We start from the raw sequence: 26,997 nt of genomic DNA, 5'->3' as shown, positions 1-26,997 counted from the left end.
AGAGAGAGAGAGAGAGAGAGAGAGAGAGAGAGAGAGAGAGAGACAGACAGAATCTGAAGCAAGCTCCAGGCTCTGAGCTGTCAGCCCAGAGCCTGAAGCAGGGCTCGAACCCACAAACCATGAGATCATGACCTGAGCTGAAGTCTGATGCTTAACCGACTGAGCCACCCAGGTGCCCCAAATAGAGCTCTTTAAAGATTAATTTTGGCAGTACCATCCAGAAGTAGAAAAGTGTCATGTGTATACATAGATATACATAAACATACAGATGCGGGAGATCTTAACAGTTTTTGTTTTTAAAAAATTCTTAACCATTTCTCAGGTAGAAAACCAAAAAGAGTAGTTGGATCCAAATTGTATTTCTGGCAAATAAACTAATTTAAGGTAACCTGCTTAGGTGGCCAAAATCTTTTTTATTTTTTAACTGAACATTTTTATTTGCATGCTCTAAGGATCCTTTCAGAGCTGTTACTGAAGTCATTTTGTCTTAAACACTTATACATACTAAAGAATGCATTCTGTTGACTCAGAGATTTGGGATCTACTTTAAAAAAAAAATTTTTTTTTTTTTTTTGAGAGACAGAGACAGTGTGAGCAGGGGAGGGTCAGAGAGAGAGAGGGAGACATAGACTCTGAAGCAGGCTCCAGGCTCTGAGCTAGCTGTCAGCACAGAGCCTGACGCGGGGCTCAAACCCACGAACCATGAGATCATGACCTGAGCAGAGGCCGTTCGCTTAACCAGCTGAGCCACCCAGGCGCCCCATGGGATCCGCTTTTTTAAGAGTACCCCTTAAAGGGGCGCCTGGGTGGCTTAGTTGGTTGAATGTCCAACTTCGGCTCAGGTCATGATCTTGCAGTTCATGAGTTCAAGCTCTGCATTGGGCTCTTTGCTAACAGCTTGGAGCCTGGAGCCTGCTTCTGGATTGTGTGTGTCTTTCTCTCTCTCTCTGTCCCTCCCCCACTCATGCTCTGTCATGACCTGTGCCGAACTTGGACACTTAACTGACAGAGCCACCCAGGCACCCCTGAGTTTATTTAATTTTAAATAAAGCATTCCTTTTGTACTCTAAAAATTCTTTAGTTGAACTTCTTTTTCTTTCTAAAATATTGTACATTTGTTTTTCAAAATCTCTGATACTGAAATAATACTTAAAACATTTTTATTTTATTTTTTAGAGAAAGGGACCGAGCATGAGTGGGGGAGGGACAGAGAGAGACACACACACACAATCCAGAAGCAGGCTCCAGGCTCCAAGCTGTTAGCAAAGAGCCCAATGCAGAGCTTGAACTCATGAACTTCAAGATCATGACCTGAGCTGAAGCTGAACATTCAACCAACTGAGCCACCCAGGCGCCCCTGAAATAATTAAGTCTTTTATGTAAACAATCTAAATCGTTATCAGTCTGATTGATATTTTTTCAGATTTTTGGCCTCTAAAACTATAGGCTCTGAAGCTGTGAGAGGCACTACATATCTGTTGTTTAAGCCAGTTTGCGGTGCTTTGTTTTAGCAGCCCTAGCAGACTAATAAAGTGCTCAGTATTCCTTTGTAACTAAATATAAAACTCTATAGAGTACTCTATAGTAGCACCTTGTGACAACTGTACTGGAAAATATGTATTTCCTGTCAAACCACTGAATTTTTTTCAATAGTCAAACTAAATTTTGTGAGTAAATCTATGTTTTGCAGTTTCCTGATATTAATATATTTGTTTTACATGCAAAGTAATAGTGTCGACTAACGTTTGATTACTTACTACGTGTCAGGCCTTGATTTAAGTACCGTATAATCTTACTGATTTGATCCTTAAAACAAGTTCTGTGAGCTCCTGGAGAAATGGTTGATTTCAGGGCTGGGGCAGGAAAAATACAAGATGAGCCTGGAGCTGCTGCTGATGCCTCAAAGTAAGGAAATTTTACGAAAAAATGGGGCTTATTAAAAGGGCATAGGAAACAATGTGAAAGAGCACCCAATAGAAAAAGTTGGGATAATTTGAGCAAAATAATTAATGATATTACATTATAACCCATAGATTATCTGTGAATCCAGAGTTAAATGAATAAAAACCACTCTTCCTTATAGAAGAATTCCCATTAATAAATGTAGATGGAATGAGGGAAATGCAAAATCACCATTAGAATACCATAGTAATGGTGTGCTTGTGTGACTCAGTTGGTTAAATGTCTGACTCTTAGTTTTGGCTCAGGTCATGAGCTCATGGTATGTGAGATTGAGCCTCACGTTGGGCTCTGTGCTGACAGAGCCTGCTTGGGATTCTCTCTCTCCCTCTCTTTAAAAATAAATAAATTTAAAAAAATACCACAGTAGTAATTATTGTACGCAAGATCTACTTTTTAAAAGTAATCTGTACCCCAACATGGTGCTTGAACTCACAACCCCCAGATAAAGAGTCTGGAATTGCAAGATCTACTGACTGAGCCAGCTAGGTGCCCCTGGCAAGATACACTTTTTTTTTTTTTAATGTTTTTATTTATTTTTGAGAGAGCAAGAGAGAGACAGCGTGAGCAGAGGAGGGCCAGAGAGAAAAGGAGTCACAGGATCTGAAGACAGGCTCCAGGCTCTGAGCTAGCTGTCAGCACAGAGCCTGACGCGGGGCTCGAACCCATGAACTGTGAGATCATGACCTGAGCCAAAGTCAGACGCTTAACCAACTGAGCCACCCAGGCGCCCCAGGATCCATTTTTGAATGCTAGGATTGGTTGGTGAAAGTTTGAGAAGACACAAGACATTTGTATTGTGTCAAAGTATCTCCCCTAAGATACTTATTATAGTAGAGAAATTATGTAGAGATTACCATAACCCAAGTCATTAAGGTTAATATCAGGAATAAGACAATACTACATCGTGTTCCCCTTTTTATGATGCAGTGAGAAACGCTTATCAGTTCTGTGTGGGTCTTATCAAAAATGCATAACCTCAATATAATGAGAAAACATTAGACAAATCTAAATTTAGGGGCATATACAAAATAATTGATCGGTACTCTTCAAAAGTGTCAAGGTTATGAAAACAAGGAAAGTCAGGAAGTGTCACAGATGAGAGTAAGGAAACATGAAAACTAAATCATGTGAGGTCCTGGATTGAGTCTTGGAACAGAAGAAGGGCATTAGTAGGAAAACTAGTGAAACACAAATAAATTCTGTAGTTTAGTTAATAGCATTGTATGACTATTCATCTCATAGGTTTCTTTTTTTGGGGTGTTTTTTTTTTTTTATCTCATAGTTTTGAGAATTGTGCTGTTTTAAGATGTTCTCCTTAGGGGAAGCTTAGTGAAAGGTATACTTGAATTCTCAGTACTATTTTTATAACTTTTCTGTAAATTAAATACTATTTCCAAATAAAAAGTTTAAACAGTCCCGTAAGATAGGTACTACTGTTATTCCCATTTTGCCTTGAGGAAATTCAGGTACAGAGAGGTTAAAGAACTTGACCCAATTGGATAAAGTTAATAAATGGCCAAGTTTGAATTTGGACTAATTTAAATCTTGTTTGGTTCTAGAACCCCAGTAATAAAACACTAAACTATTACTACCTTTTCTTGACAAATTTTACATAGGTGAAATATGTGCAGAAAATAATGGATACTGAGGCATTCCCCAGAACATAAGAGTGAAGAACTAATCATCTCTCGAAAGTTGAGCTATATGAACTAAATGTGTTAGACAAAGTTAAGTGTTGCTCAGGTATTTTGCACTACCAGACTTTTGTAATTTGTATGACAAAATTCTTTTTTTTTCTTTTAATGTTTTATTATTTATTTTTGAGAGAGAGAGAGACAGAGACAAGAGTGTGAGCTGGGTAGGGGCAGAGAGAGAGGGAGACACAGAATCAGAAGCAGGCTCTAGGCTCTGAGCTTTTAGCACAGAGTCCAGACATGGGGCTCAAACCTGCCAACCGTGGAATCATGACCTGAGCTAAAATTGTATGTTTAACTGACTGAGCCACCCAGGCGCTCCAAAATTTCTTTGTTAGTGATTGTATTACTGAGTTACCAGAATCATTTGAAGATACTATTTATACACAAGGAAAACCATAGATCTATTTAATCATGGAATTAAAATGTGATATTCAAATGGGACTTGTTTAGTCTCATCGAGGAGACAAAAGCTTTAGGTTTGCTATGATACTGTACAAAAAAGTTATTAGCTAATTACTTTGCAAGTATAAGATGTGAAAAGAAGACAAGTTTATGCTGAAAAAGTTGTGGAAATATTACAGTAAGTAATGAAATCACCTAGAGAATATTTCCTTTTTTAAATAGAAAAATGATTTCTTGGAGCATTTCAGCATAATGGTGAATGAAGTTTTGTGTATTTGGTTGCACTGGAGTATTAGGTATGCTGACCCTATGGGAGATTGAGATCCTGATCTACTATTTGGAGATTCCTTCTTTAAAACAAAACAAAACTAACTTGAACTAAAATATAAAACAATTTATCCTCTATACCTAAGTGATAATATAACCTATATTTTAGAGTATATTTATTGCTAATAACTAACTCCATGTGAGCAAAGATGTTCATTTCCTTATTTCTTGGGACTTAGAAAACACTGATATGCTGTAAAATTTGTTTCAGTAGAGTTGAAAGAATATGTATTTTTTAAAAATTTATTGTCAAGTTGGCTAACATACAGGGTATATAGTGTGCTCTTGGTTTGGGGAAGGAAGAATATTTTCAAGCTTTGTTTTTCTTTGTTGGAGGTTTAGTTTTCATTATTGGAATATCCAGAAACATTTTTCCAAAGTTAAAACTTCTGAACTTTTGCCAGAGGGGGAAAAGATAAGGTACACATAAGAGAGATTATAGTCACAGTTTTTCTAAAGAAAGACTTTTAACCCATGATACAGATACTGTGTGGTAGTCTTAAAGTATTATTTCATCCTCCTACTAAGTGTGTATTCTTCATTCTCCATGAAGAGAAACAAAAAGTAGGTTTTTAAATTTGTTTTTGTTTTCTGAATAGACCAATCTATGCTTGCTTGCTTTTTTTTTTTTTTTTTTTGCCTTTTTATTAAAGAGCAAGGGAGGGGCAGAGTTGGGATGGGGACAGATAATCTGAACCTGGCTCAGTGTGAGACTCAGACTCACAAACTGTGAGATATGAGCTGAAGTCGGATGCTCAACCACTCTTAAGCCCCCCAGGTGCCCTCCCCTCCTTTTTTCACAATGACAACTTCTTTCGTGGACAGAAAATACTAGTTTTAATGCTGTAGATGTGTCCTATTTTTAAGAAGTTTTTCCATTGCCTGAGTAATGAAGATAGGTTCTTGTATTATATTTTAGAAGTGTTTTTGGGTTTATGTATTTGTTTGCTTTGCCTTTCACATTTAGGTTTATAATCCATCTGAAATTGATTTTCATGTTTATTATGAAGTAGATGTCAGTCAGGTTTAAGTTTTTTCAGGATTGGTATGTATTTATCCAAACATATACTAAAAAACAGTACTTTTCCTCACTGCTTTGCCATGTCAGTTTTGTAATAGCCGTCTAAAGTTTACTTTGATGTTAATTTAGGTATACAATCTTTCTTTTAGCTAACGTTTTTATAGTATTTATATTTATTTCTCTTTACTTTAAACTTTTTTATATTCTTAGGTTTCAGATGTGTTTTAGTGATCATCTAGTTAGGTTTTGTGTTTGTCCAGTCTGATAATCTATTTTTTAAATTGGAACATTACTACATTTACATTTAATATAATTATATATTTGGATTTAAAGTAAATCTACCATCCTAATGTACTTTCTTTTTATCCTTCATATTTCTTTTTCTCTTCTGTTATTTGAATTTATAGTCTTTAAAAATTATACCATATTCTTGGGGCACTTGGGTGGCTCAGTAGGTTGAGCATCACATTGGCTCAGGTCATGATCTCACGGTTTGTGAATTTGAGCCACACATCAGGATCACTGCTGTCTGTCAGTGCAGAGCCTACTTCTGATCATCTGTTTTCCTTACTCTGCCCCTCCCCTGCTTACACTTTCCTAAAAATAAATTTTAAAAAATTCCATATTCTTTGCTTTATAATTGGGAAGTTATAAAAATTTTTTTTTGGTTTATTGATTACCATAGTGGAAATCATGGCATGTAGCCATGACTTAGAAAAGTTTGCAGCTAATTGATTCCTTTACCCTTCTGGACAGTGCAAGGACCTTAGAACTCTAACTCTACTTACCACTCCTCCAGACTTTACTATGTGTATTTTAAGTGTGTGTGTGTATGTAAAACCCTGTATGGGTTTTTTAGATTTTATGGATTTAGATTTTATGGGTTATTTAGATTTTTTTTATTAAAGTACAGCAGGTAGAAAAAGCATACAAGTCATAAATGTATACAGCTTGAATGAGAAAATTTGCTAGTCATACTGACTTGAATATTGCCATACTTATGAAGGTTATTTTTTACTGTAAATTAGTGAATTTGGCTTCTGATGTTAAAACCTTAATTTCCTGAGCTTTGTTATTAAGCATGTCCTATGAGCTGTATTTACTTTCATGTTTTTAAGAATGTAAGATTGTTTTAGACTATTGTATGTTAGACTCTGGGCTGCCCTAGTAATGATTGTTGCCTACTTGGTGAAGTTTCTGTTCATTGGTTAATTTATTCCATGCCAGCAGGGACTAATACTGTCTGTATAGATTAGCCATGAACAAGCTAGATGAAGTTCCTGTTCTGCAGCTTATGATTTGTAAGTTGGGAGAAGTAAACTAGTAAATGAACAAACAAGAAAATTTGAGATGAGTGTTTTTTATATTGTCATTTTTTTCTTACTTTTTCCCATAAGAAAAAGCAGATCATGCGTTTTATTATGTTAACTTTCTACACTTAGACTGAATGTTTTTGAGTAAAAATGCTGGTAAAATATATCTTATTTTGAACTTTTCCACTGGACTGTTCTTTGAGGGTACAGATGATTTCCAATCCATTTTTTTTATCGTTAAGATATATTCATAGATGGATGTTCACTTTGTTGTAGGAATACCATAAAAGCCCTTCTGCCATCTAAAATACTTGTAGAAATACAATCTTAGGCTCAAAGTGATTTTGAGAGGTAATTTAGTTTTTCTTTCCTTCAGGCAGAACCATACCTGATACTGAATTTATAAGTTCATAATGTAACCAGGAAAGAAAAGTTCCACAAAATCAGGTTCCATGAGCAAAATATCAGAGGCTCCAAGATACAAAGTATACTTGAATAATAACTAATAGCATTCCATTATTGTCAGGTGAAGTTTGTTTGGCAAGAGTGGGAGATGAGTCTAGAAGGCTAGGTTCCACTTTGATTGTAAAGGTCCTTGAATGGCTGCTAAGGATATGGATACTGGGGAGCCTTGAAATGTTGTTTATTTATTTTGAGAGAGAGAGAGAGAGAGCTAAAGAAAGCGAGTGAGCACAAACAGGGGAGGGGCAGAGAGTGAGGGAGAGAATCCCAAACAGGCTTCCCACTGTCAGCTCGGAGCTCAAACTCAGGAACTGTGAAATGTTGACCCGAACCAAAATCAAGAGTTGGATGTTTAACCCCTGGAATGTTCTATAAATTGAGAAAAGATTCCTCTAGCAGTACAGAGGATGGACACTGCCCAGTGCTTTCTCCTTTTGTTCATTCTTCTGTATGTATCTCTTTCAATGGACTGTGAACTCTTTTGTGGTGTTTTTAATTAGTTTCTCATTCTCATCTGCCAACATCATTGTTCCCTAGCACTTGGTTTTGGAATGAAGTGAGAAATAAATAGTAGAATTAAAATATTTCTTTACTTTTAAAAATATCGTTTATTTATAGAGACAGTGAGAGCATGTGAGCGTCAGGGAGGGGCAGAGAAAGGGGGACAGAGGAGATCTTGCAACTCCTGAGCTGCAAGATCATGACCTGAGCCTAAGTTAGAGGCTTAAACTACTGAAGCACCCAGGCGCCTCTTAATGCTTATGTATTTTGAGAAAGAGGGAGACAGACGGAAAAGCGAGCACACAGAGGAGGGGCAGAAAGAGGGAGAGAATCCCACGCAGGCTTCGCACTGTCCAAGCAGAGCCTGACACAGGGCTCAATCCCACAAACAGTAAGAAGATCATGACCTGAGCTGAAATCAAGAGTCTGATGCTCAACTATGACTGAACTACCCAGGTGTCCCAAAATACTTGTTTATTATTTATTTATCTTTGGTAAAATTAGCCAGACAGTCCTTAACTCCATGTGAATATCTTTCCTATCTTTATCTCTTTTTGTTTATTAAGTTTTGTTTTAATTTCTGATAGTTAACATACAATGTAATATTAGTTTTAGGTGTACAATATAGTGATTAAACAATTCCATACATCACCTAGCGTTTGGTTGGCTTTTTTAAAAGTTTTTATTTTAATTCTCCTGTCTTAATCCCTTCTGTTCTAAATATTTTTTGTTTTTTACTCTGGATGTCTCCCATTTCATCATCTTAGAAACCCTTACTCAAGGTCTTATGCCTCTCATATAAAGCTTTCATTAGAAAGCTAAAGCACCTTTATTAAAAATAGCTTTTGAGCCATATATATCAAATTATTTATTTCAACAAATATTCTACACAAAATTATAATCCCCATTTTTTAGTATGATTGTATAAGGGTAGTAGTAGTTTTTTTTTTTAAATTTTAGGAGAAACGAAAAAAATTTTTAAGTTTATTTATTTTGAGAGGGAGAGAGAGAGAGAGAATACATGCAGGCAGGAGGGTGGAGAGAAAGAATCCCAAGCAGGCTTCACACGCTGTCAGCGCAGAGACCAACGCAGTGGAGCTCGATTCCACAAATTGTGAGATCATGACCTGAGCCAAAATTAAGAGTCGGATGCTTAATGGACTGGGCCATCCATGTGCCCCTAGGAGAAACAAAACCTTTATTCAATTTAGGTTTTAGGAAAAGGCCACTAGATTTATTAAAATTTAGTGTTGTTGACTAGGTTAGCTATATTGAAGTAGCATTACCTTGGTTTGGTTAGTTGGTTTTTCTTTCTTTCTTTCTTTTTTTTTTTCTTCTAACTGTACCTCCAGCATGGGGTTCTAACTCCCCACCCTGAGACCAAGAGTCACATGCTAGGCCAACTGAGCCAGCCAAGTACCTCAGTTTTCTGTTTCCTATAGAATTGCATTACCTATGTGAAATAATCTTGTATATGATACTGCATTGGATTTTGGTTGCAATTGAGCTTTACTCCTATGGTCCCCTTTTTAGCTGCCTTTATTACCATTATGAAATAGTGAGGGGTTTTTGTTGTTGCTGTTAGCTCTGTTACTAAAATCATAACATCTCATTTAAGTTACTGTTATTATCATAGCACATTAATGTTTTATAGTGGCTTACTTTTGTGGGAAAAAGTTAGAAAAATATAAATATCTAGTTGGTCTTTTCAGTATTTTCTGTCCAGTATAATTGGCTAAGAATTACAAAGCAGTTCATATGTTTTCATATATATATACAGGTTGTAGAATAATTGAGACTTCTTTTATGCAAACACCAATCTTCTTTGAATCCTACGTATTCTTGAAGAGTATATTATGTAATGAATTACTTTATCATTTATAGAAATTCTATCCTAAATTAGTATAATTTGGCTTTCTGGAGGTCCAATAATGAGTTTCTCTAATGTTTAATACTCTGCCCTTTTTCAAGCATTCCTTTTAGTTATTTTTGGTGTTCCATTATTAGATTTTTTTAAAATCCCCCATAGTTTTTTTTTTTTTTTTTTTTTTTTTTTTTTTTTTTTTTGCTAGCGAGAAGTTTTTTTAACGTAAAATATACAGTAGTCCCTCTTATCCATGGGTATATATTCCAGGACTCTCAGTGGATGCCTAAAACTGCAGATAATACCGAACTCTATACATACTTGTATATTTTTTTCTTGTACATGCTTACATATCTATGGTAAGGTTTAATTGAGGCACAGTAAAAGATTAACAAAAATAAAATAGAACAATTACAACAATATACTTTAATATAAGTTACATGAATGTGATCTCTCAGAATACCTTATTATACTATACTAACACTTCTGTAGTGATGTGAGGTGATGAAATGCCCATGGTGGTGAAATGAAGTGAGGTGAATGATGTAGTCATTGTAACATAGCATTAGGCTACTATTGACTTTCTGATGATATGTCAGGAGGATCATCTGCTTCTGGAATAGAGTTGACCTCTGGTAACTGAAACTGCAGAAAGCAAAACCATAGATAAAGTGGGACGACTGAGCCTAACAAAATTTACCATTTTAACTATTCCTAAGTATATGGTTCAGTGGCATTAACTATATTCACATAGTTATGTAACCTTCACCACAGTCAGTTCTAGAACACTTTAATTACCTCCAAAACAAACTTCATATCCCTTAGCCATTACCATGCAATTCCTCTACCCTCCTTTATCCTTAAGCAACCACTGATCTATTTTCTGTCTTGATATAATTCCTTGTTCTAGGCACTTCATATAAATGGAATCATGTGGTCTTTTGTGATTGGCTTCTTTCACTTAGAGTTGTATTTTTCTTTCTTTTATTAAGTTTTATTTATTTTTGAGACAGCTAGAGACAGAGCATGAGCGGGGAGGGACAGAGAGAAGACAGAATCTGAAGCAGACTCCAGGCTCTGAGATGCAAAGAGCCCGTTGCAGGGCTCGAACTCATGAACATGAGATCATGACCTGAGCTGAAGTTGGAGGCTTAACCGACTAAGCCACCCAGGCGCCCCAGAATTGTATTTTTTAAGATCTGTCCTTGTAGAGGCATCCGGTTGGCTCAGTTAAGCATCTGACTCTTGATTTGGGCTTAGATTGTGATCTCAGGGCCATGAGCTCAAGCACCTTGTTGGGCTCTGCACTGGGCTTGGAGCTTGCTTAAAACTCTCTCTCCCAGGGTGCCTGGACGACTAAGTCAGTTAAGCATCTGACTTCAGCTCAGGTCATGATCTCACAGTTCGTGAGCTGGACCTCTGCCTGGAGCTCTCTGCTTTCAGCCCAGAGCTTGTTTCAGATCGTCTGTGTCCTTCTGTCTGCCCCTCTCTCAAAAATCAATAAACATTAAGGAAAAAAGATTCTCTCTCCCTCCCTCACACATACTCTCAATCTTGCTTTCTCTTTCTGTAAAAAATAATAATGAAGATTTTGAAATTAAATTAAAAAAAAATTCATCCTGTTGTGACATGTATCAGTACTTCGTTTCTTTTTATGGCTGAATAATATTCCATTGTATGGATATACCACATTTTGTTTCATTTATCAGGTAATGGACATTTGGCTTGCTTCTGCTTTTTGCTTATTATGAATATTGCATACCATATGTGGAAATATTTTAATTCATTCAGATTATTTTTTAAATTTGCTTTGTGATTTCTTTGTGAACCCATAGGTATATTACTTTATTTTCAAACATGTTGGGACTTTCTAGGTATCTTTGAGTTATAAAGTTCTTGTTCAGTTTTACTGAGGGCAGAAAAGGTATCCTATATGATTTCATACTTTTGTTGAGACTTGTCTTATGACCCAGCACTTGTTTTCAGTTAGGGAATACCTAAATTCTGGAGTCATCTAGAATTATCTTCACTCTTCCAGTGAAGTTCTAGATTGTCACAAAGAGGACTGTTTCCTAAAATGCTAGGAATTGTTTATGTTCACTGAGCATATCCAATCATAGTAACCTTTTTGAATGTATTAGCAACCATTCTGTGATATAGTATTTATTATTATACTTATTTTTTATAATGGAATGGGCACAGAAAGATTAATTAAACTACAAGTTACATAAATGATGAAGGTGGGCTGGAAAACAGGCAAAAATCCATAGAGGTCCAAAATAGATTAATAGGTGTCAGGGATGAAGATTATAGGGATTGACTGCTAATGGGTATGGGATTTTTTTTGAGTAATGAAAATGTTTTGGAATTAGTCGTGATGGTTGCACAACTTTGTGAATATACTAAAAACCACTAAAATTTGCTCTGTAGAGGGGTAAATTTTATGGTTGTGAATTATTTCTCAATTTTTTTTAAAAAAAGGAATAATTGGGATTTTAACCCAGAAACTGCGAATATTCCTTTTTCACTCAGTACATCTTTGAGTTGGGACAGATTCAGCATTAGAAGTAAAATCTCATCAGAAAGACTATAATTTAGAGATATATCCTTTATATGGCTTATTGCAAATGTTGTGGTTTGTTTTTCAGTAATTCAGATACTCCTACATATAAATGGAGCTACATATTTAAATTTATTTCATTTTGGGATATTCCAGACAAGATTAGAAAAATAAAGCTCTACAAGAAGGCTCTCTAATATAGGATAGCTCATGGTGCTTGTTGTTCTTCAAGATTGTCTTGGCAAAACAACATGTTGGTGAGGATGCAGAGAAAGAGGAACCCTTTTGCATGTTGGTGAGAATGCAACTGGTGCCGCCACTCTGAAAAACAGAATGGAAGTTCCTCAAAAAATTAAAAATAGAACTATTCTATAACCCAACAATTGCACTACTAGGTATTTATCCAGAGGATATAGGGGTGCTGATTCAAAGGGACACATGGACCCCAGTGCTTATAGCAGCACTATCAACAGCAGCAAAAATGTGGAGAGAACTGAAATGTCCATTGACTGATGAATGGATAAAGAAGGTGTGTGTGTGTGTGTGTGTGTGTGTGTGTGTGTGTGTGTGTGTGTAATGGAATATTACCCGGCAGTGAAAAAGAAAGAAATCTTGCCATTTGCAATCTGTATGGAGCTAGAGTGTATTATGTTAAGTGAAATATGTCAGAGAAGGACAAATATCCTATGATTTTTCTCATATGTGGAATTTAAGATACAAAATAGATAAAAATAAGGGACAGGAAGCAAAAATAATTCAAAAACAATGAGACAAATGATAAGAGACTCTTAAATACAGAGACAAACAGGGTTGCTGGCCGGGTGGTGGTGGGGTGGTGGGCTAAATGGGTGAGGGACATTAAGGAGGACACTTGTTGGGATGAGCACTGGGTATTATATGTAAGTGATGAATCACTAAATTCTATTCCTGAAATCATTATAACACTATATGTTAGCTAACTTAGATTTAAATAAATTTTTTAAAAAGGTTGTCTTGGCTCCTCAGAGTTATTTGCTTTTATAAGTTTTTGAATCACTTGGTCAATTTATACCAAACTAACCAAACCTTGCTTTTTAAATTGGGATTGCATTGAATTTGTTTTTTTATTTTTATTTTTATGTTTGTTTATTTTTGATGTTTTTATTTATTTTTGAGAGAGAGAGAGAGACAGACAGACAGACAGACAGCGCAAGCAGGGGAGAGTCAGAGAGAGAGGGAGACAGAATCCAAAGACCGGCTACAGGCTGTGAGCTAGCTGTCAGCACAGAGTCCGATGCAGGGTTCAGACCCATGAACCATGAGATCATTACCTGAGCTGAAGCCAGACGCTCAACTGACTGAGCCACCCAGGCGCCCCATGTTTATTTATTTTTGAGAGTGAGAGAGAGCATGAGCAGCGGTGGGTAGAGAGAAAGGGAGACATATAATCCTAAGCAGTCTCCAGCTCAGAGTCAGTGCTGGGCTTGAACTCATGGACCACGAGATCATGACCTCAGATGAAGTCAAATGCTTAACTGAGCCACCCAGGCGCCCCGGGATTGCACTGAATTAACAATATTGAGACAATATTGAGTCTTCCAATCCTTGGACATGGTATATTTCTCCATCTATTTAGGAAATTCCTTAATTTCTGTCAGCAGTGTTTCACAATTTTCAGTGTAGAAGTCTTGCATATTTTTGTTAGATACCTAGGTATCTTGTTTTTGATACTGCATAAATAGTATTTTTAAATTTTAGTTTTCATTTCTTGATAATGTGTAGAAATACAGTTCATTTTTGTATAATGACGTATTCAGGGCCTTGCTAAATTTACTTTTTGTAGATTATTTTGCATCTTTCGTCATGAGTGAATTGGCCTGTAATTTTCCTTTTTTCTAATCTCATCATTTAAAAAAATCAGTTACACAGGCACGATTGATTTCATATTTGAAAGTCAGTCTTTCTGATTCACTCCATTAACATGAAGGAGTAAAACCATATAGTCATTTCATAGATGCAGGAAAAGCATTTCATAGAATTTAAAACCTGTTTGTAATTAGTTACACCTAAATTTTTTTTAATATTTATTTTTGAGAGAGTGACAGAACACAAGTGGGGAAGGGGCGGGGGGTGGGGGGCGGACACAGAATCCGAAGCAGGCTCCAGGCTCTGAGCTGTGGGGCTTGAGCTGTGAGGTCGTGACCTGAGCCAAAGTTGGACACTCAGGGCGCCCCTGGTTACACTTTTAATTAAGAGCAGAAGTGAACATCCTAAATTCTGATAAAGGATATTTACCAGGAACCTCCTTCCCCCCAAATGTCCTACAAATAACATCATACTTAATAAAAATACCGATCTCATTTCCTCTGAGTCTGTTGCAGTATTTTAAAGCCAGTCCCAGAAATTGAATCATCCTATCAATACTTTTGTCAATTATCCTATAAAACAATGGAGAGAAAATATCAGAATGCATAGTCTATAGCAATTTTATAAGATTTTTATTTCAGTAATTGTGTACTGGATTGAGATTTTAAATATGTATCTTAATGTGCTTTTATAGTCAAAATACCTAGGGGCCCACTGCTAGAATGTTGAGTCTTTTAGAATACTTTAGAAGAGTTTACTGGTCACTTGAAATTTAAATGAAACCTTTGCTGTTTGTTTTATTGAGGCTCTTTTGTGACAAATTATTTTTCCTTACCAGTTTTATTACTGAGGAAGGCTGTTGTCTACTTTATAGACAATAAACTGCACTTCAGGGGCACCTGGGTGGCTCAGTTGGTTAAGTGTTCTAGATTATGGCTCAGATATTGATCTCTTGGGGTTGAGATTGAGCCCCACATCAGGCTTTGCTCTGGTTCTGGAGCCTGCTTGGGATTTTCTCTCTCCCTCTCTCTCTGCCCCTTCCCCGTTCACTATGTGTATTCTCTCCCTCCCTCCCTCCCTCTCAAACTAAATATTTAAACAAAAAAAGGAGTACCTTGGTGTGTCAGCTGACTGTCTGACTCTTGGCTTTGGCTCAGGTCCTGATCTCATGTTTGGTGAGATAGAGCCCTGCATTGGTCTCTGCTCTGGATATGGAGCCTGCTTAAGATTCATTCAGTCTCTCCTCTTTTCTTTTCTCTTCTCCCTTCTCTTCTCTCTTCTCTTTTCTCTTCTCTCTCTCTCTCCCCACTCCCTACTCCACTTCTCCCTCAACCCTGCTTGTGCTCACTCACACTCTCTCAAAGTAAACTTTAAAAAAAAGGAAGAAAGAGAAGATTCTCTTCCTTTTCCTTTGCCCTTCCCCCATTCATGCTCTCTCTGACTTAAAACAAGAGTATATAATTCTTTGAGGCTTGACAGTGCAATAATCACCACAAAATAGAGAACATCTCCATCATGCCTGAAAGATTCTATACTTTGTATACTAGCCCTAGGAAACCACTGATCTACATTTTCTGCTTTATTTTAGAGTATATGAATAATGAATAAAATAATTTTAAAATATGCTATAATTTTTAGAATAGTTTTGCAGAAAAACTGAGAAGATACTATAATTCCCATAAACCTGTCCCCAGTTTCTCCTATTATTGACATCTTTTGTTAATATGGTAGGCACATTTTTCATAATTAATGAACCAATATTATACATTATTATGTAAAATCCATAATTTATTTAATTTTTCTTACTTCCCCCCCCAGTGTCCTTTGTCTGTTCCAGGATTTTGTCAGATGTCCTATTACATTAGTTTTCATGTCTCTTCAGGCTGTTCTTGGCTGTAATGGTTTCTCAGACTTTTGTGGGTATTTTTAATGTTTATTTTTGAGAGAGAATGAGCAGGGGAGGAGAGTAAGAAGATCCAAAGCAGGCTCTGTGCTATCAGTAGAGAACCTGATGCGGGGCTCAAACTCAAACTGTGAGATCATAACCTGAGCTGAAGTTAGACACAACTGACAGAGCCACCCAGATACCCATAAGACTTTTGATTTAAAAAAATTTTTTTATGTTTATTTATTTTTGAGAGAGAGAGAGACACAGAGCATGAGCGGGGGAAGGTCAGAGAGAGAGGGAGACACAGAATCCGAAACAGGCTCCAGGCTCTTAGCCGTCAGCACAGAGCCTGACGCAGGGCTCGAACCCATGTACTATGAGATCATGACCTGAGCTGAAGTCAGCCACTTAGCCGACTTAGCCACCCAGGCACCCCTAGACTTTTGATTTTAATAACCTTGACAGTTGGAGGAGTGCTGGTCAAATATTTTGTGAGATGCTCCTTTGGTAGAATTTGTTTGATCTTTTCCTTATGATTACACTGGGGTTACCAGTTTTTGGAACTGATCTGCTCTTTATAAGGAATAACATTCTAAAAAGTGGAATAGCCTTACTTCTTAAGGCTGCAATGGCTCTTTGAGTGGTTTTGAGATTGAAAAATGGTTGTGAAACATTGTGCAGTGTCTGGAATAGTATAAATAACATAATGAAAAAAGAGCCCTGGAATAAGTATAAATGCCTTTTTTTTTTAGTATATATTGAGAGCACTTTTTTATTTTTGCTTGCTTCATAGAGACCCTTCATTTAAGTTTTAAATCCCCCTTAAAAAAAAAAGGACATTTTACCCACACCTTCCTAAATTCATCTTAAATTATGTCTATAAAATAAATTTACTTAGACCTTAGATCTAATGACAGTTTGAGACAAATTTGCAGAATTAGGATTGATTGAAGGTACTGCTTTCATTAATAAAGAATATTTTTCTAGGGGTTGGCAATAAGGAAATAGAGGCATCTTGAGGTTTCTCTGAAATCTTCTTTCCTAACGTATCACTTAGAAAATTTTGCTTTTTTGCATTAACTGTTTCATTAAATCTTTTTCTTAAACAAGAGTTGGCAGAAAAAAACATCTCTACTAAATTTTGCAAAGGTTATGGATTAGGGTGAAAGCATTTGTTATCTAAAACTCCTTGTGATATCCACAACAGTACAAACAAAATGTCAACTTCATATTGGAAAGTTGTGTAAGATTTAGGGGCACTTGAGTGGCTCAGTCTGTTAAGTGTCCAACTTCAACTCAGGTCATGCTCTCGTGGTTTGTGAGCTTGAGCCCTGTGTTGGACTCTGTGCTGACAACTCAGAGCCTGGAGCCTGCCTCTGTGTCTCCCTCTCTTTCTGCCCCTCCCCTGCTTGTACTCTGTTTTTCTCTCTCTTAAAAATAAACATTAAAAAAATAAAAAATCAAAAAAAGGAAAGATTAAGATGTAAAATAAACTGTTGTTAATTTTCTTATAATATCCTTGAGATGCTAGTGTGGAAGAAAATTAAAATTGTCGGTTTTTCAGGTCCTTTTGTGGGGCATTGGGTAGGAGAAAAAGTTTTGGTCTCACAGAGATAGAGATGGTTATTCAGCAGTTCAGTTCACTGTTTTCAAGATTGTTTTAACTATTTTAGTCCTTTGCATTTTCCTGTAAACTTTAGAATCAGGTTGTCATTTGCCATTTTTCAAAAGCTATTGAGATTATGTTGAATATGTAAATTGGAGAACACTGATATCTTAATATTGATTCCTTTTAATTTAGTATATGGTATATTTTTATATTTATTTAGATTTTCTTAATATTCTTTTTTTTTAAAATTTTTATGTTTATTATTGAGACAGAAACAGAGCATGCATGGGGGAGGGGCAGAGAGAGAGGGAGACAGAATCTGAAGCCAGCTCCAGGCTCTGAGCTGTCAGCACAGAGCCTGTCGTAGGGCTCAAACCCACAAACCATGAGATCATGACCTGAGCTGGTCAGACCCTTAACCGATTGAGCGACCCAGGTGCCCCTTTCTTAATATTCTTAAATATAGAGTGTTTTGTTTTCAATGTAGAGTTCTTACACATCTTGTTAAAGTTATTCCTGATTATTTTATATTTTTTGATGTTACCATGTGTGGAATTTAACATTTTTTATTTTGTTTGCTTCTAGTTAAAAATGCAGTTGATTTTTGTATATCAACCTTCTGTACTGAGGCCTTGCCACATATACTAGTTCTAGTAGATTTTTTAAATAGCCCTAGTAGATTTTATTTATTTATTTGTTTATTTATTTATTTCTTTATTTATTTATCTTTCCGCTGTGTCGCTTGTGGTTAAAAGGGCCGCCAGCAGAGGACCAGGCGGCTGCAGTTATGCAGAAGCATGTGCCCTGGTGCTGCAGCCTGACCCGTGGTGCCACACCTGTGGGGGCTCAAAGGCAGTACGTAGCCCTGGTAGATTTAAAAAATTTGTTTCTTAGGATTCTTCTACATGAGCAGTCATGTCATCAATAAAAGAGAACAGAGTTGTTTTGTGTGCCTTTTGTTTGTTTTTATCAACATTGTATTGGCTAAGACCACCAATACCATACTGAGTAGACCTGGTGGATTGCGGGCACCTGGGTGGCTTAGTCAGGTGAGCATCCAGCTCTAGATTTTGGCTCAGGTCATGATCCCCAGGGTCTGTACTGAGCATGGAGCCTGCCTAAGCATCTTTGTCTCTCTGCCCCTCTCCCCCACATGTTTGCACTCTCTCTATCTGTCTAAAAATAAAAATAAAAAGTAAAAAAGAAGTGGTGGATTGGACATCCTTGCTTCTCCCCCCATTCTTTCGAGGAAACCATTTATTTATTTGGTGTTTACCATTATGATGTGTTTACCATTATGATGTTAACTATAGATTTCTTTGTAAATACTGTTTATCTGATTGATTCATTTTCCTTCCGTTTTGGGCTTACTAGTTTCCTTAGAGTTTTCATCATGAATCTGTTGAATTTTGTCATATGCTTTGTCTATATTATATATTGAGATAAACTTATGGATTTTCTTTTTTATTCTGTTAATATTCTAGATTACATTATTTTATTTATTTTCCATGATCTACTAGCCTTTTATTCCTGGAATAATTCCCACCTACTTATGGAGATGTCTTTATATATAGAGAGAGATTTGATTTGCTAATAACTTTGTTAAGGAATTTTGAGTCTGTATTGATGAGAGATATTGATTCATAATTTTCACTTTATTGTAATGTCTTTGTTAGGGTTATGCTCATCCATGTCATGAGTTGGAAAGTGTTCTTTGTCACTTTTTAAAAAAATATATCTGTTTTTGAGAGAGCGTGAGAGAGAGAGTACAAGCAAGGAAAGGGCAGAGAGAGGGAGACAGAATCTTAAGCAGGCTTGGCACTGTGAGCATAGAGCCTGATGCAGGGTTCAAACCCATGAACCACGAGATCATTATCTGAGCCAGAATCAAGAGTCACTTTTAAAAAAAAAGTTAGGGGTGCCTGGGTGGCTCATTCAGTTGAGCATCTGACTCTTTTTTTTTCTTTATTTTCTTTTATTTTATATATATATTTTTATAATAGTTTATTGTCAGTTGGTTTCCATATAACACCCAGTGCTTCTCCCCACAAGTGCCCCCCACCATGACCATCACCTCCTCCCTCCCTCCCCCTCCCCTTTCAGTCCATGGTTTGTCTTCAGTATCCAGTAGTCTCCCTTGATCTGTGTCCCTCACTCTTCCCCGCTCTCTTTCCCCCTTCCTCTCCCCATGGTCCCCTGCCAGGTCTCTCCTGTTAGACCTATGAATGCAAACATGTGGTATCTATCCTTCTCTTTCTGACTTATTTCGCTTAGCAGAGCATCTGACTCTTAATTTCAGCTCAGGTCATGATCCCAGAGTCATAGGATCAAGCACATCAGGCTCAGTGTTGAGCATGGAGCCTACTTAAGATTCCCTCTCTCCCTCCCTTCCTCCCTCCCTCTCTCCCTCCCTCTCTCTCTCTCTCTCTCTTCCCCCCCTTTCTCTTTTTCTATGTGTATATATATATTTGAATATATATATATATATTTGGCCCAGGTCATTCAATATATAATATTAGATATGGGGGGGAGAGAGAGAATGTATCTATAATTTAAATCCTTGTTTTCTAACTATAATATCTGGGTCAACTCGGAACCTGTTTTCTTTTTCTTTGTTTTTTAGTATGAATTATATATTTTTATGTCTTTGCATCTACTGTTTTTTGCTTTTTTTTTAATTAGATAGTAGACTTGATGAAGAAAGTATACAGAGACTGAGGATTTTGTTGTTCTTCCAAAGAGTTGTTTGTGGCTTAGAAGGCAGTTACCTTGGCTGGATTCAAATTCTAAACTCCCTGTGTTGTACAGTAACTCAGTTCTTTGAAAACTCAACTGCTACTTTTTCACTGGGAATCCTGAAGTCTTCCCATCAAATAGTCATGGGTAGTTTAGGAAATCAGTTTAGGATTTGGAGATGTTTTAAATGCAGATTTTCCAGTTCACTTTCTTTGTAGCTTCCTCTCCTTAATCTTTCTAATTGTTCTGTGCCCTGAACTTTGTCCTCCAACTCCTCAAGTCAGGTTGTGGGCTGCCAGAAACCCAGGTATGGTAGTGTTTCAGGCAAAAAATTATAGGCTGGAAAATCTCACTTTGCTATTTTTCTTTCAAGCATATAGCGTCTTTCATTTTCTATTTTCTTATGGTCTGTGTTCAGGGTCTTTAAAACCTGGAGGCTGGGTAGGTAGTGAAACATAATTTCTTTTGCCATTATCGCCACATAATTTTTTTTTAAGTTTACTTATTTATTTTGATGGGGTGGGGAGGGGCAGAATGAGAGGGAGAAGAGAATCCCCACCAGGTTCTGTGTGGAGCCCAATATGGGGCTTGAACTTATGAATCATGAGATGATGACCTGAGCTGTAATCAAGAGTTGGGTGCTTAACCAACTGAGCCACCCAGGCACCCTACATTTACTTTATAGAGTCCAATCAGTGTTGAAAATAGTACTGTGTCTATTGTTCCTGGCTTTCCTGTGAATGGTTCTAGAGTTTTCCCTTTAAGTATATATACTTAAATATAAAAAATATTTCAGAAAAACATATACTAATATTAGTTATATATGGGTAGTATGATATACATAATTTTCACTTTGTTCTTGTTATTTTCTGTGCTGCATGCATTACAAATACACATTTTACTCTTTTATGTGGAAAAGGTAGTGGGTGGTTTTTTTTTTTTTTAATGAAAACCATATGTACTATTTACTAATGAAAAAGTGCATAGTTCCACTGTTGCTTTATAAAGAGGCTTCTTCTCAGACATCACTTTGCTTTTGATTAGGGTCTGACTATAGTTTTTCTCTTCAACCTGCTGTTTTAGGCTTTCTGAAATAAGACATTTGGGAGTACATAATTTTGTAGGATTCTTCCCTCTTTGGCCCATTTTTCTCCTTCAGGTTTTCATATGATATATGATTAGAGAATATAATTTGGAGGCCAGGTTCATATCTCTTTTACATTTTGGGGAGCATTTAAGATACTTTTTTGCACAGCTCTTTTTTAATTAATATAATTAATACAACTACTTATATTAATTTAGTATTTGTTGGGTCTGTGTCAAGCTGCTGGAAAAATAGATATGGCTCTTGCCCTTGTAGAGTATACCCATTGGTAAGGGAATGCCAGTATTCCCCTTTTTTTGATTTAGTGACACTTCCATGTGGATTAACCAGTACAAAGTAGTATTATGAATCTTTGGGATTGCCCTGCCTGAGAAGTGGAGAGATGTGATCCTGAGATGAGTTTCAATACAGTTTTCCTTGTCACTTCTTTGTTACTCTTAAGACATTCTAGTTCTTGTGGCCCTCCTATTCCTCCTAGGACTCTCTATCTTTAGTCTTTATATTCCCTGAGATTTGATTCATTCAGTGAAGTGGATAAGAACTTCAAATTTTACAGGTTCCAGTAAGTGAATTATAATTTTTCAGAGTCTAATCCAAGTTGTGTTTGTTAGGGCCCAAGTGAATATCTGCTTGGCCTTTTGTGAATTAGAGATGTCAACATAATTGAATGTTTTCCTCCATCTTTTCATTTTCCTCAACTCTTAACTAGATAAATACTCTTTACCTGTATTCTTTTTTTAATTTTTTCTTAACATTTATTCATTTCTGAGAGAGAGATAGACTGTGAGTGGGGGAGGGGCAGAGAGCGAAGAAGACACAGAATTGGAAGCAGACCTCAGGCTCCGAGCTGTCAGCACAGAGCCCGACCTGGGGCTCGAACCCATGCGCCGAAGTTGGATGCCCAACCGACTGAGCCACCCAGGCGCCCCCCTCTTTACCTGTATTCTTAATTTGAGAGATTGTTATCTGTTATTAGAGAAAGGTGTTTCAACAAACTAGGGACTCTGTGTTTTAAAATTATTATTAGTAGAACCATGGCAGATATTTCCCATTGACTTTAATGGTAGTACTCTGTAGAAGAATGGCTTGAGAACTCAGTGTAATGTGTTAACTAAGTGAATCTTTTTCCTTTTCATTTCAGTTGGAAAGACATCCTTGATCACCAGATTCATGTATGACAGTTTTGACAACACCTATCAGGTATTTTATTTTTGCCAACTCACTGATTGTATTTTGTGTTAGAAGTAAGATTTAAGGACTTTTTAAAAATTCATATTTACATAAAAGCACTTTCTGTAATCTGTAAAATACTATATAAATACAAAGTATAACTGATTTTGCTCATTGTCCTCAGTGTTTTTGCTTGATTTCTTTATCTCCTAGAGGGCTTTCTTAAAGATTATTGTAATTACCATCTGGGATAGAAGTAGGAGTGATTCATAAGTCTAACAGGAGAAACTTAACAGAGGACCATGGGGAGGGGAAGGGAGGAAAAGAAGTTAGGGAGAGGGACCGAGGCAAATCTTGAGAGACTCTTGAATACTGAAAACAAACTGAGGGCTGAAGAGGGAGCGGGGAGGGGAAGGGGGATGATGGACATGGAGGAGGGCACTTGTGGGGAAGAGCACTGGGTGTTATATGGAAACCAACGTGACAATTAACTATTAAAAAACAAATAAAAAAATTAACCGAAAAAAATGAAGTAGGAGTGATTGTAGATATTCTCTTATGTGGTTCAAGCCTAGGATTCTGTGACCTTTTAATCTACACTTAAAGTCAAGAATAAATGAGTAATGTAATTAGAAATCATTAACAGAAGGAGATTTGGGAAACTCACAAATATGTGGAAATTAAACAGCAAATTCCCAAATAACCAGTGAGTCAAGGAAAAAAATCACAAGAGAAATTAGAAAATATTTTGAGACAAATGGAAAAAAACCCAAAAACCACAGCATACCAAAAATTATACAATATAGCTAACTCAGTGCTATAAGGAAAAGAAGAAATACATTAAATCAATAATTTAACTTCTACCTTAAGAAATAGAAAAATAAACTAAACCTAAAACAAGCAAAGGACACATGACAAAGAACTGTTATCCAAAACATACAGAACTCTTAAAAAATCATATAGTAGTAAAGAATTATTAACTCTTTACATTTTGACATGTTTTGATAGATGTGTACACCTATGAAGCTACCACAGGAATTTGTGTTTTTTGGTTTTTATTTTTGATGTTTTATTTATTTTTGAGAGACCGAGAGATAGAGCATGAGCAGGGGAAGGGCAGAGAGAGAAGGAGACACAGAATCTGAAGCAGGCTCCAGGCTCTGAGCTGTCCGTACAGAGCCTGACGCGAGGCTCGAACCCAAGAACCGTGAGATAAAGTTGGCCACTTAACTGACTGAGCCACCCAGGCATCCCAACAATTTGTTTTTAATTAAGCCTTTTATTTTATTAACAACCATAAAGATCATAGAACAGAAATGATTGATACATAAATCTGAACCAAAAACTGTAGGCTAAAAAAAATATGAACTAGGGTCAGAATCTTGGGCTAAAGACTGACTTACTAGTTAGAGCCTATTTAGAGTTCTGGATGTTTCTAAAGAATTTTGTTACATTCATGGTCTCAGTGAAATTAAGGAGGTCTTTAAAGCATACTGAAAGTACCATTGTTGTTTCTTTACGCTGCTGTTCATTCAGACATATATAAGGGTAGTGATGTTGATATAAGTGTAGTGATACTGATAGAATTTGACACATAAGGAAGGATTTTGATCCTTTGTGGAAAAGTTGTTGCTAATGAAGCTAAAATATCATTGTACTTTGGTATTAACAGGAGAGGCTTATTGACAATGTGAGTTATAAGTTTTTATAACAATTAGGTACAGTCCTAGATATTCTTTTAGTTTAGTTCTAACAAGAAAATTTGGACAATATAGTACCCTAGTCTTTAGTGAAATCAGCTTGACAATATATTAAATATTATCTTTGAATATGAGGAATTTACCTTCTGTATTTAGCTGCCAACTTAGTTATCCGGTGAAGAGCTCTTCAGTGAATCATTTGAAGATGCCCTATGTACATCCCATCACACATACAACAGAAAGACTTCTGAAATGAATATTAAAGTGCTAGTCTCATTGCTAGAAATTTGTTATTGGGCTTATATGAGCCTTGTGTAATGTATGTATTAAACTTAGTTTAAGTGAAGTTTTATTTTACAAAATGATAAACTTTATGTAGTTAATGTTTCATGTTCTCTGATTCCTTTGCACTGAATTAATTTCATTTAAAAAGAAGGAAACTGGCCAAAAGAGTCTTTAATTGACCAAAATTTAGGCGCCATATCAAAGTGAAACAAAAAACTGTTCTAAGTAGAGAGTCTGGAATTGATTTCTCTTAAAGTTGGTCTTCTTATTCACTACTAATTTCTTTATGCAGTTATAAACCCACAGATTTTTCTTTTTTGTTTGTTTATATTCATTTGTTTATTTGAGAAAGACTATATTGCTCAGACTAACTTCTGAGATTACTTTGAATTTAGAGAGTTTCTTATTCCAAAGGCTTTACAAAGTGACAATAAACATAAATTAAACTTTTTGGTAGACAGGCCATCTGTGCCATCTGTCGTGGAAATCTAAATATTGAATGCCCAACCTACACCAACCTAAATATGTTGATAGGTCAAATTGTATCCTCCATTACTGCTTCCCTCAGATTTGATGGAGCCCTGAATGTTGATCTGACAATTACAAACTATCCAGTTGTCCTATTCCCGCATCTACTTCTCCCTGGCCACATATGCTCCTGTTACCTCTCCTGAGAAAGGCTACCATGAACAGCTTTCTGTAGCAGAGATAACTAATAAATGCTTTGAACCAGCAAACCAGGTGGTGAAATATGATCCTCACCATGGCTTGCGGGCCACCTGGGTAGCTCAGTTGGTTAAGTGTCTGACTTGAGCTCAGGTCGTGATCTCACGGTTTGGAGTTAAAGCCCTGCGTCAGGCTCTGTGGGGACAGCTCAGAGTCTGGAGCCCACTTCAGAGTCTGTGTCTTGGGGCGCCTGGGTGGCTCAGTCGGTTAAGCGTCCGGCTTCGGCTCAGGTCATGATCTCATGTTCGTGGGTTCGACCCTGGTGTCGGGCTCTGTGCTGACAGCTCAGAGCCTGGAGCCTGCTTCAGATTCTGTACTTTCCTCTTTCTCTGCCCCTGCCCCTCTCATCTTTGTCTTTTCTGTATCAAAAATAAATAAAACATTAAAAACAAAAGTCTGTGTCTCCCTCTCTCTCTGCCCTCCCCTGTTCGTTCTCTCTCTCTCTCTCTCTCTCTCTCTTTCTCCTTCTCTCTCTCCCTCTCTCCCTCCTTCCCTCCCTCCCTCTCTCCCTCTCTCAAATAAACATTAAAAAGAAACAAAAAACATGGCTGGCTGCCTGTTGTACTGTGACAACATGGTTCCCAAAGACGTCAGTGCCTCCATTGCCACCATTAAGACCAAGGGTACCATCTAGTTTTATGGACGGGTGCCCCATTGGCTTCAAAGTTGGCATTAATTACCAGCCTCCCACTGTGGTATCTGGTGGAGACCTGGCCAAAGTACAGCAAGCTGTATGTATACTGAGCAACATCACAGCCATTGCTGAGGCCTGGGCTCACCTGGACCACAAGTTTGACCTGATGTATGCCAAGCACGCCTTTGTTCACTGGTATGTGAGTGAGGGCCTGGATGAAGAAGAGTTTTCTGAAGCCTCTGAGGACATGGCTCCCATCGAGAAGGATATGAAGAGGTTGGTGTGGACTCACTTGAAGGAGAACATGAAGAAGAAGGAGACGAGTACTAAAGTTAAAAATGTCACAAAGGTGCTGCTTTTACAGGGAAGCTTACTCTTTTTTAAACATTAAAAAGTTGTGCTCTGCTGATCAGTTTAATTTGTACCAGTGTATACTTTTAATACACAATTACTGATCTGTGCTTTAAAACATAATGCTTTGTTACATTAAAGAATTAATAAAAGTGGGGGCACCTGAATGGCTCAGTTGGTTAAGCGTCTGGCTTCGGCTAAGGTCATGATCTCGCGGTTTGTGGGTTCAAGCCCCCCCCATCAGGCTCTGTGCTGCCAGCTAGCTCAGAGCCTGGAGCCTGTTTTCTTCAGATTCTGTGTCTCCTTCTCTCTCTGACCCTCCCCTGCTCATGCTTTCTCTCTCTCTCTCTCTCTCTCTCTCTCTCTCTCTCTCACTGAAGAATAAATAAAACATTAAAAAATTTTTTTAAACATAATGCTTTGTTACAACCCAAGCTGTCCATTTCTCTGATGGATTTGAATAAAGTATTGCATCTTAACTGGGAAAAAACAACAACCAGAAATTCAGGGTGGTGTAGTTTAAAATACGGAAACATTTAAAAGAACTTAAATGAATTTTTCCAGGAAGGCAGTGGTGATCAAATACATCCTTAACCTCTTTAAGTTTAAGCTTTAAATTATTCTACACAAAATTCTAGTTTGTTACCAATAGAAATAGTGTCTGTACCTGATACCCACCCTCCCACCCCCACCGACTGCTTTTCTCATCCAGTGTTTGATTTTTTATTTTTTAATCTTCTTTAATTTTTAAGGACTCTGTTTTTTCTCCTACCAGAAGTATTGTCATTTTATGGGGGGTAGGAGAAGAATAGTTCCCTTTCTGCAAACTGTGCTAAGAA

At 36.9% G+C, this 26,997-nt stretch overlaps 1 protein-coding gene and 1 non-coding gene across 3 annotated transcripts in view; one reads left to right on the top strand and one right to left on the bottom strand.

Moving 5' to 3' along the window:
* RAB6A (RAB6A, member RAS oncogene family) overlaps positions 1 to 26,997 on the top strand; it is a 78,065-nt gene that overhangs the window by 16,174 nt on the left and 34,894 nt on the right. For both annotated transcript variants that reach the window (XM_029957064.1, XM_029957063.1), the window contains exon 2: positions 22,434 to 22,492. In XM_029957064.1, the coding sequence (XP_029812924.1) occupies positions 22,434 to 22,492 (59 nt within the window). The remainder of the gene's footprint in view (positions 1 to 22,433; positions 22,493 to 26,997) is intronic.
* LOC115272911 lies at positions 18,185 to 18,310 on the bottom strand. Its single transcript, XR_003900557.1, has one exon. It is a non-coding gene; the product is annotated as a small nucleolar RNA SNORA76 (small nucleolar RNA).

Source organism: Suricata suricatta, chromosome 11 (assembly GCF_006229205.1).
Source record: "Suricata suricatta isolate VVHF042 chromosome 11, meerkat_22Aug2017_6uvM2_HiC, whole genome shotgun sequence".
Lineage (NCBI taxonomy): Eukaryota > Metazoa > Chordata > Mammalia > Carnivora > Herpestidae > Suricata > Suricata suricatta.
This window is presented reverse-complemented; position numbering and strand designations above follow the sequence as displayed.